The 11009-nt window shown below is 43.3% G+C and overlaps 1 protein-coding gene across 6 annotated transcripts in view; it reads right to left on the bottom strand.

Moving 5' to 3' along the window:
* Window positions 1–540: 540 nt before the first annotated feature.
* Window positions 541–11009, bottom strand: part of IPO13 (importin 13) — a 45132-nt gene continuing 34663 nt past the window's right edge. For 3 of the 6 annotated variants that reach the window (XM_083742240.1, XM_083742239.1, XM_083742243.1), the window contains 7 exons: window positions 10892–10988; window positions 9346–9398; window positions 4301–4367; window positions 3964–4022; window positions 3502–3591; window positions 2951–3132; window positions 541–2009 (listed from right to left, as the gene is read on the bottom strand). In XM_083742240.1, the coding sequence (XP_083598366.1) occupies window positions 1910–2009; window positions 2951–3132; window positions 3502–3591; window positions 3964–4022; window positions 4301–4367; window positions 9346–9398; window positions 10892–10988 (648 nt within the window). In that variant the 3' untranslated portion in view covers window positions 541–1909. The remainder of the gene's footprint in view (window positions 2010–2950; window positions 3133–3501; window positions 3592–3963; window positions 4023–4300; window positions 4368–9345; window positions 9399–10891; window positions 10989–11009) is intronic. The other 3 variants (XM_083742242.1, XM_083742241.1, XM_083742244.1) reach the window with 1 other exon arrangement.

Raw genomic sequence — 11009 nt, 5'->3', positions numbered from 1 at the left:
CTATAAGATGGCTTGGTGGCTTAATTACAGATCACTACTCCAATTTCTGATCAAAACACATAAACTACTTGGTTGCACTGATTAGCTAAACATTAAGTCCACATTTGATGTGAAGATTTCTGATATAATTTGACTTTTTTAACCAGTGAAAGCAGTTACTTAACAAGCCAGGATTACACAAAATGCTTATCTTGTTTCCAGATTCAAAGTACTTCATCTGCCTGAACTGGAACAACCCTTACTTGGAAAAAAATACGGTATACCCTATTCACTTTTCAAGACTTGACCTAGAACAGTGCATTGTCAGTATGCTACTTTTTGCATTTACTTAAGATGCCTGGTTTTGTTTCAGCTTCTGTTGTCCCATAAGCGTATTCTTCCCCAAGAACATGTTTTGCCTTGGAAATGCAGAAGCTCCAGCTGATGTCTACATAAACCTCTAGTACAGCAGTTCCCAAACCATTTTTTCATGGACCACTTGGAAAATGCTGTGGGTGGTGCAGGTCTCAGCCAGCTACTTTTTTGTTTTATAACTCATACTCTAAATAACTGCAGTCTTTTATTTCTAATGTAATGGATATGCCTGTTTTTTTGTGAGCAACGTTCTGTGAAGTCCATCTCTATCATCAGAAAATATAAAGTGCAGGGCCAAGTACAGATACTTGTGACCACTCCACAAACCACCTCAATGGAGCCTGCAAGTGTTTGAGAACTTCTGCTCCAGTACTTTACCACACTGGTATCTGCTATTGTTATTTAGATGGTTCAATGGTTACTTTGGTAAGCTCTTGTTAAATAGAAAGGATTGACTAAGGTTCAAGCCATCCCAACCTGCTCTTATGTAAACTGAGCTTCACTACCGAAGGTTAGGAAACATTACAGCAAGTCTCAGGTTAGGAACCTACTCGTGTTGTATGGGGAGGTAAGACTGAAAAGGGCCCTGGAGTCATTCTGAATTGCACATTTGCTCAACTTGGTTAGTCTCCAAACCTGCAATACCAACAGTCCCCCATATGAAAATGATTTGCTCCTCTTCCATCATTCCACCATAAACAGTAGCACACCCTCAGATCCATTGTTACATCTTGATCTTCAGTTGCAGAAGCAACCAGGGACATTTTTCATCAGAGCGCATAAAGGTGGCTGCAACCCTTTTAAATGAACCTAGAAACTATCATTCATATTACAGGCTAGTATGATAATATGCCTTCCACGGGATGCTCCTATAGATTGTTGCCTGCAAAAAGAAAATTTGAACTGGTTATGCAACTTTGCCAGCACACCAAGAAATGCAAAGGCTGGCAGGTATGCTTCCTTCTGAGAAGCTAACTTTGATTCTTTCCAATACTTTGTTGCAGAATTTGGATTTCTTCTTTGTCCAAAATGACATCATACTCTTCTTTATTACCCGTTAGGCTAGGGCAGCTATAAGTGCAACTGCAGCTGCTACAGCTTTTTACCCTCCCCTGCCCAATATTGTCCAGAAGTTACGTCTCTTCCCCCAATTCACCAAACACCACAGCTTAGAAATAGCCTTAATATAATTCAAGGCTGCAGGGCCTTCCACTTCAGTCAGACACAAGCTGCCTCATGCAGGGCAAAGGCAGACTCTTTAGGAACAGACAATACCACAGATATGTCTACAGGAGTGTGCCGGGAAAACAAGGGGCAATCATTGCACCAGTCTAGCAGGGGGAGGAAATCTCCTCCGCTCCAGCCTGTGCTCCAAGTCCTTGTAGCCTGCTGCCTCTGAACATGCAGGAGGGATGGACAAACAGCTCATTCTTGAGAGGAGCAGCCTCAGCAGGTTAGTTGCAGTTATCGTCCTATGAGCTGGTTCAATAGCAGCGTTAGGCAGTGGCAGGTAGCCAGCAGATCTGTTCATGCTCCTGTTTTGCTACATGGCCCCTCAGTAGTCCGCTGTGTATTCGGTACCATGTAGTCCTCGGCACAGCAGCGTGAACTCCTTTACCATCTCCTTCACACGCCGTTTGTTCACACGCTCTCTGCTAACACAGAAAAAGAATGATGAAAGGCTGATATATAAGAATGGTGAATGAGTCACTTAAAAATACAGCTAGAGCTGAGTCGGATGTTCCCATACATCATCATCATCATCATCATCATCATAAATTTTATTTATATCCCGCCCTCCCCAGCCAAAGCCGGGCTCAGGGCGGCTAACAACAATCAAACAATCAAACTATCAGATATTCACACATTCTAAAATATTTCATTATAAAAAACAATTAAAATCGAATTAATGGCACCACCCAGTGCCAAACCCATGGAATCCCCAGCACTGAGAGCTGGGCACTGCAGACAGGCTCCGCACAGCTACTATAATCATTGCTGCCCTCCATTGAGACATCCTCTTTCAAATAACTCATGTTCCTGTTCTGCAAATTATCGTTCACCAGTGCATCTCAGTTCATCGGTGTCTGGATTAATCTAGTGATTAATCTTCCAGCCATAAGAATACAAGAAGAGCCTGCCAGAACAGGCCAATGGCCCGATACAGCAGGCTCTGTTTATGTTCCTGTTATAATAATTATTAAATGCTGGTGAATTCATGGGTGTTTACATGGAGTAGCAGGGGCTTAAAGGAGAAACCAAAGCAACACCAAGATAGGTAGCATGTCTCTACAAGGATAAAAACTCAAGTTCATGTTTAGTTTCCATGCTACACTTTTCTATTTACCTCTACTTTATATAAATACCTTGAACCTTTCTGAACATCTTAATTAATTAACTAAAAAATAAAATATAAGCAAGCTCTTTATTGTAGAAGATTCTGGGGAGAACTGTTGAACCTGGGGAAATGCTCAGTATCTATCATGATCACTCATGACAATTTGGGGGCACAGATAGAAAGCTGAAGAGCCAAGAAACCCGCTCACACATCTTCCCCAACTCAGTCTTCCAGAAAAGTCTTCAAGAGAAAGTTCACCTGAGAATTTGCTGGCTGAAGATTTCCTTTTGTTCAGGGCTGACACGGGCTGATGGAAAACCATCCTGCTGCATCACTTCCTTGATCCAGACACTCAAGTAACTGAAGCAGTGCTTGTTGAGAGCAAAGAGGATCTCAGCAAAGTGATCCATCAAGTTGCGTGCGGCTTGGCCACCTACACCCTGCAGATGGAGCAAATCCAGTTAACACCAGACAATAATCCTCCCAGGAGACTGCACTGCAGGAGGGAGCATTACATTACAAACCTAAGAAGGCTCCAGCAGATTGCATCAAGGAAGTGTTTTTAAAAAGGAAGTGGCCAAGGTGGCACACTTGCTTGGGAGTAAGCACCACTGAACCTAGTGGAACACACTTCCACGTAAGACACGAAATACTAGATCAGGCTGCAAATCATTCAGGGATATTCTGGTTAGAAGGGAGCTGAATTAATAAAACATACTGGAATAAGTGCAGCTTATCTGTGAGCATGGCTCCTTCCAGTTATTCCTTCTAATTGTCCCTGACTTAGCTTGAAAAGCCCCACTCCTTACCTCAAGCACAGCCTGCAGCAGCATTTTGCCATTCTCATGTACCACTTGTCCCACCGGTGGAATCTCCCCACAACGTGGCAATAACTCAGTCTGTAAGAAACAGTGAGAAGGAGTTGATGCAAACTGTATTGCTAGAACTCAGATATATAGCCATCTGTATCCAGTTCCATGTAGGAGACAAGCACATGCCTGTATACATGTCCAAACAGAGTGGAGGCATATACAGTTAGGAGAAAATGCCTCCATACAAAAAACCCCAACTGCAAAAGAAAATAAAAAGGCCCAAATGGCAACTTATGAAAGGAGAAGCTCCTTTCTGGAATTTGGAGGAGGCTCCCTCTCACCAGTTCTGGGTGCTTCTCCATCCTGTCCCAGCACAAGTGCTTCCAAGCCACTTGGCCCAAACGCAACTCTGCCTGTACCATTGGCCAATGGCAGATCTAGCAAAAGCAAAACACTCACAAAAAAGCCACAGGCAGCTTTGACAGTTGGTGCTTCAGGGAACTTCAAGGAGATCACACCTAGAGGGAAAGCAACACTTCAGGACTCAGCTAACACAATTCAAAGCTTTCCACAGGAGCGGGAAGGAAAGGAGCCTTCCCTTCTCCAAGCATAAGGACTTTACATGGAGCTTCAGCTGGTCTGATTGGAGGGGTGTTTCTACATCAAACATGCAGGCTGTTGTCATATATCTGAACCTTTAAGAAACACTGCCTCATTTGGCTAAATCAGCTTTCCCAACTGCATCAAGGGAGCTCAATTTTTTGATAGCTTAGTTTTACGGGGCCTGCCTACTCACCACAATGGAATACTGCTTTGACATCCAGGCTGCTACACAGGAACAGGTCAGGTTTCCGTTTGAGTGCCTGCAAGGTACACACACATACACAGACAATAAACACAGCTCTGGCAAACCGGGGCAAAAAAGTGCCACAGAATAGCTCCCTGGCCAAGACCCCCATGTGCACTTACCTGGCCATCAGCCATGGTGCACAGTAAGTCAGATATGGCAGGAAGGGAAAGAACATAAGTAGGACACTTCTGAAGTCAAGGGCATCAAGGACTCCAGGTAATTAAGAGCCTCTGAAGACACATGTAATTGAAACATTACCTAGAAACAACCTACTAGGATTCCTACTTTGCTACAAATGAAGAAATCCAGATATGTGGGAATTCCTTTCTTACACCGTCAGGAAAGGGGGCTCATCTAGTTTCAGTATTCCTGTTAAACTACAAAAAGGCTGATTTTACTTGTGACTTAATATAAATATTGCTGCCTGGCAGCTTATTTCAGCACCATAGACAGCAAGCACAGGCAAGAATTTTGCGAGCCTATCCATTTCAGCACCTTGGACAGCAGTCCCCACTGTTGAATGACCTAAACATCTGCTCCACCATGGCATTCGCAAAACAAGGTGAGACCTATTAACAAACAGGGCCCTAAACAACTTATACTCCCATATAGCTATGTGAAGTATGTGCTTTGTCAATGAAGCACGATCTTCCGGGGCTGCAGAAGTATTGCTTGTTGTACCTGCAACTGGATACCAATCGCTGCAATGACTAGCTTCCAAAGCTTTGCATTCTCTGTTTCCACTCTACACACCTTGATTGTCCACTTGTTCATCACCCAGGTGGAAGGAGCAAAGAGAGTTAAGGGAAGGGCTGTAATTCAGTGGCAGAGCATCTGCCTTGCATACTGAAGCTCTCAGGTACAATTTCCGACATCTGCAAGTAGGGCTAGGGATGTCCCCTGCCTGAAACCTGGCAGAGCCACTACCAGTCAGTGTAGACAATACTGAGCTAGATGGACCAATGGTTCGACCTGGTGTAAGGCATCTTCCTATGATCCAACGTTATGTCCCTTTCTGTCATGCAATGGTAAATATCTGCCTGGTGCTAATCTGCAGAGTTTTCAATGGCTCTTGTATTGCAAATGCTACTGTTAAAACTGCTATAGAATATTGCTAATACTCTAAAGTTTTAAAAATGATTTTTATTCCATCACCCTAGTAAAGAATGTTTCGTTTGTTTGCATCCCTCCAAGTACATTTTTACATATTGATGGCCAGTTTCAACTAATGAGCCCCACTAGCAGAACTAGCGCAATGGAGCTTCCCCTCTTCCCTCTCCCTGCACCCAAATTGGCTGGAGAAGGGCCAGGAGGCCCCCCAAAAGAGCCTGCAGGAGGAAGAGAGGGGCATCATTCCATATGGCAAGATGAAGCGCTTGCTTTGACAGAATGATTGCCATAGTGCTATGTTGAATTCCTCCCACAATGTGTTACAGCCAACTAAGTGGAAACAGATTTGCTTAGTACACAGTGCATTGTGAGCCATCAGTATAGAAATAGATAAAAAGGCCAATTAAATCAAATGTTTGAGCCCACACATCTTTGTATTCCATTACTGAAACATTTGCTCATATCCAAAGTGAAGCAAATTAAACCATGCAGAATAAATTATATTAATACCTATACAGGTCTTCATAAACAATTTAGCCAATATACCACATAATGACAGCCAGTTAAAGGAAACTCAGTGCTAGCTCACAATATGCTCATGACTTGACACTAACCCTTTGTCTCTCAACAACTACCTTTGTATCAAAGCAACCTTATGGGGGTGCGCTAAAACTAGGACCTCTAAGAACATATTTAAAATTTTCATGTAAACACCTATGCTAGAGGAATGACTCTAGTGTTCTGACATTTTAAGCAATTAAAATTGTTCCAACAAAAGATCATTCTTTTGCATCTCCCTTTCCTCTTCACTTCTTTTTTTCTTCTACATGGCAGTACACACACACACAATTTCAGGAAAGCTCAAATGTATATTTAAGCCTAGGCTGCTGGTCTTTTGATTTAGGGATAATATAGGCATTAGTGGGGCAATACTTGCAAATCAAGATGATTTGATTTTTGAACAAAGAAAGGAAAATGGTATATATTCTTGCATAATTCTGCCCACAGACACAACATTTATGTTTCACAATGTACCAGTCCACTTGAATGGACAAGCAGTGTTGTTACATACTCAATGGTCTTCTCATTTTAGCAAACTGACCCTTCTGCTAGGCCTGTATTCTAGTCTCACTAGATGGCTTCAAAGAAAGTGCATGCCTGATGCTGATGCTGTGAAGAATTTTCCTACTGATTTGTCTCCACACTAAGCGTGAGGGGAGAACATTCCCCTAGGATTTCAGACTTCTCAAATATTCCTATATCCAGTGTCTTTTAACTTGGTTGTTGGGACAGAACGAGCCTGGACATGGGCCACCAGTTGGGCAAGTTAAACATAGCAAATGTTAACATAAGTCTTCTAGGGCATTGCCAATTTAGGCTTACTCCAAGAGAGAAGGGTATAGGTGACATTCTGCCAGCAAATTATAGGAAAATGGCAGACTGCAGAAGTTGCACTTTCAAATGTAACCCAGTCCTCTTTGCCTCATACAGAATCCAGAACCATGCATAGTTTGGAACCACGTTACCTCAAGGGTCATATTCTCCCATATAAATCCACTCTGCCTCTTTTGTTTTAGTTGAGTTCTTGCTCCAAGTACTACAGGTGTATGTAGACTGGTAGCCACAAAGAGCATGACTCTTTGGGTGATGGCAGCCTGCCCTTGGAAGTGTCTCTCTAGAGAGTCTGCTAAGATGCATTTTGGTGCATGGCCCAAACATATTTTTAGCAAGGCAGTTGGAAGATGAAGAGTTTCAAATGCTGGACTACTGTAATTAATCTTTTAGTTACAAGTGTTTCGAATATTGCTTCAGAATTTTATTGTATCTTATTGTAAGCTGTTTTGTGGGACTGGTGGACCAGGAGGTAGTATTTTATTTTTTTACTCAAAGAAAGAATGAAAGTGCTAACGACAATATGGGGAATAACCAGTATATCAGCTGCCTCTCTCTCCTCTTTTGGGGTGCGTGTTAAATTTTAATGTGAACGCTGAGAGATAGCAAAAGTGCAATGGGACTTAGGCTCACAGATGAAGTAGAATAAGAGACAATAAGAATGCCAGTGACCCCAAGATGCAGGGTGCAGTGTCTCCAGACCACCAGCTTTCACATCTCAAAAAAAAGTGGTGAACAAAACATACTGGGCACTAGTAGCTAAATCAGCCCAAACCCAGGCAACTTCTAATTTGAGCTTCTCTCAAATTTTATGGAGGCAAACAAACAATATTTATTCAACCAAGGGAGGAAAGTGTGTGTGTATGTGTGTATATATGCAAGAGAGGAAGACATACAATATAAAAAAGTATTAATAGCGTTGTTTTGAGTCCACTGAAACACTACTGCTTTAATTTCCAGCATGGGCCAAACTATGACACCCACTGTCCCAGACACGGTGCTGCATTTTTTAATTCTTCAGGATGAATATTGGTTGGTGATTAGGTCTCATCTGGATGCAGTCAGTCAGAAGATCTGGGGTCCCAAGTTGTTCCATGTCGAACTGCATGAGCTACGGTGGGGCTTTCAACTGTGTCTGGATGCCCCAGGGGCTTCTCCTAGTCCCTCTCTTCACATCTACCATTCCAACTCCTTTTCCTTCATCTGGCTAAAGCTACTCCCTACCCCCCTCCTAGGATGAGATTGTTCCAACCCTTTCCTGAGAACATGGATCCACCATAGGGCTCCACCTATATAATTATAACTGATTTCAGTATTTGATATTTAACTGTACATTGATAGCTGACATCCCCTTAACATGATGACAAAACAAGAATAAGAACTCTAAAGGGTGGCATTTTAATTTTGCGATTTGCTGTTGTCAAATTTCAGAATTTTCTGGAAGTTTGTTACTGTGTTACTGAAGAGAAGTGTGAGTATTAGCTGATGGTCAGGGGTCCCTTTACCTTTACCTATTAGCAACGTTGCCTCCCATATTTGTATCTGTATTAACTGCCACAAGGGGGAGCTAAGCACTCAGATACTTTCCCCATCACAGTATACAGAAACCCCATTAGGCAACAATAAACCAGAGCCAACGAGAGAGCATCTTATTACAGTCAGGAGATCAATATATAAGATCCCACCCCATTCTGCTCCATCAGTTCTTAGTGCTGCAGCTTATTTTCAGTCTAGGGATTGCTCATTCTAATCCACTTGCTGGGGGTGCTTCATCCTTCACTTACTCCAGGGAATGATACCCACCAGCCTCTGTTTGTATTCCACCACCACTGCTTTGCCCTGCCCTGTGCATGATGTCATTACAGCATTAGAGACAGAGCTCTATGGAAGATGCACAATCTGGGGGGGGGGGGGGGACAAAACACCAGACACAGGAAGCCTTGGCAGAAATGCTGGAGTGCAGAAGGGTTTTGGGGTCAAACACGGGAGACAAGGCTCATCTGCTATCCTTGCCCATTAGATCAGCTGCCCCTCCCAGATCCACCAAGTTACTGAATACATCACTCCTACCTAATAAACAGAAACTATGGACTTGCCAGCATTTGTAAAGAAGTCAGAGTCACTTCAGAAAAGCACGCAGATCTATACCAGGACTGGAATGTTGCTGCCAGAACTCTTGAACTACATTTACCAATTTTTCAGCAGCCCCCTCCTGGGCAAGGCCACACCACATGACCTGAAAACAAACCTAACCTACAAGTCTTGTTGCATCACTAGGTATTGCCCCTTGGGGAATGGAAAGGGCAAACTCACACCTATGAAAAAGGAGAATGTTTTGTTTTCAACTTCCACGGAAACAGATGGAGAAACTCGATATTCAACTAAAAGGAAAAAACGTTGTCAACAGAAAGCTAAAAATAGGTTTAAATTGAATTAAAAAAGAGAAAGAGAGAGAACAGAAAGTGAATGAATAAGAAACTAAAACACACCTGTGCCAGGAGTTGCATAAATGAATCAACAATATCAGGATGATCCCTGGGCCCTAAAAATATAATAAAGATGTAACTGAAGAGAAAAATCATACAAACAGCAACTCAACATCATATAGTTATGTGATACAGAAAGAATTTACAAGTGAAAACAGGAGTAAGGGAAGGAAGGGGAGGGTGCAAGGGGGTGGGTTGAGGAGGGCAGGCACATGAGCAGCTTGAAGCAAGTTAAAGAAACAAAACATACAAAAATCATGGAGCTTGGAAACCCAAGAACAGAAAGAAAGTGCAAAGGAATAGGCCTGTGCCCAGAGTCCCCTGCCAAGCACCAAGGATAGGAAGGGGAGAGCTCATTGCACCCTAGCAAGGGAAGAGAGAAGCAGGAGCTAACTGGACACCAGCTTCATGTGGAGAACGAGCACATTTGAACTGGATACATGTTATCATGATTTACTTAGTCCTGAAAGACAACTCCAGAGTCAAACAACAAATCCAGTATTGACATGGAGTAGGCACAAAGTATTGGAAATCCACTAGAGTGCCAGATGGACAGTCCCAACACAGTATTTTCCTAACACCCATGTCCACATGCCTGCCTAGTTGGGAAGAACCCAACTTTCTGGCATTTTCTGCAGGGAAAGGCCAGTGTGGTTGCTGGTAAGCATACTTCCATTCCACAAAACAGAAAGCCTTGTGGCATTATAAATTTAGCAAATTTATTATCACATAAGCTTTCCTGGATCTGAGAATTCTCTTCCTCCATGTTGGCTATCCCTGACTCAGTCAGGCAGTAACAGGGCATCACTCCAAGTACTAGTTGCTCCCCATCAATTCTGAGTTCAAACAAGAACCTGGAGAAGGAAGCAGATACCCCACCAACCATGCTGACTGGATCTGTACATGTATTCCAAGCTTTTCATCTCAGCTGGGGTCAACATGGAGTCAATATGGCAGTTCCATGCAAAGGCAAATCCAAACACTTGCTGGGAATTTCACAAAGCTGTAAAAGGAATCCTTTGAGCTGGAGAACCAGGGAGATAGGATACAGAGTCCACATGACAAATGTTTTATTTAGGCCACAGGGAAAAAAAAACCCTGATGAATATGGTCGACTCCATAAAGAGCCATGATGGGGTTAACTGAAAGACATTACAACACACTCCTGAGTGCTTCTTGCTTTCTACTCAGAGCCGATTGCTCGCTTCCTCTTCCTCTTGGGGCCCTAACCCAGGAATCTGACACGGGGAGGGCACATTTCCAGTCATGAAGGACAGGAGAAGAGGGGGAAATGGCAGCACTACTGTCCACTCAGGCACTGATACCTGAGGAGAAGCATGCCAGAGAGTCCACCTCAGCAAGAGCTTTTCATCTTCATCTGTACCAGCTAAAAGCTTTTGGAACTGAACGAGCACAGCCATGACCTGAGGAAGGTGTTCCCTCCCCCCACCTGCACACACCTTATAGTCGAGTCTGAACAGCTGAAACCAGGAACAGCAGTTTTCAACGTGGCAGCCTCACAAGACTGAAGGTGCCCAAGCACACGTACCTTGCTGAAACAGTGTTAGCGTAACTGATGTGACGAGCAGAAAGAGCGCCTTGATAGGTGGGAAATGGGCAGGCTCATGGGCAAAGATGTGAACCAGCTGGGGATATAAAATACAAAG

The sequence above is a fragment of the Podarcis gaigeae genome (genome assembly GCF_964106915.1).
Source record: "Podarcis gaigeae genome assembly, chromosome: 6".
Taxonomy (NCBI): Eukaryota; Metazoa; Chordata; class Lepidosauria; order Squamata; family Lacertidae; genus Podarcis; species Podarcis gaigeae.
The sequence above is the reverse complement of the archived record's forward strand: the minus strand, read 5'-3'. Positions and strand labels throughout refer to the sequence as shown.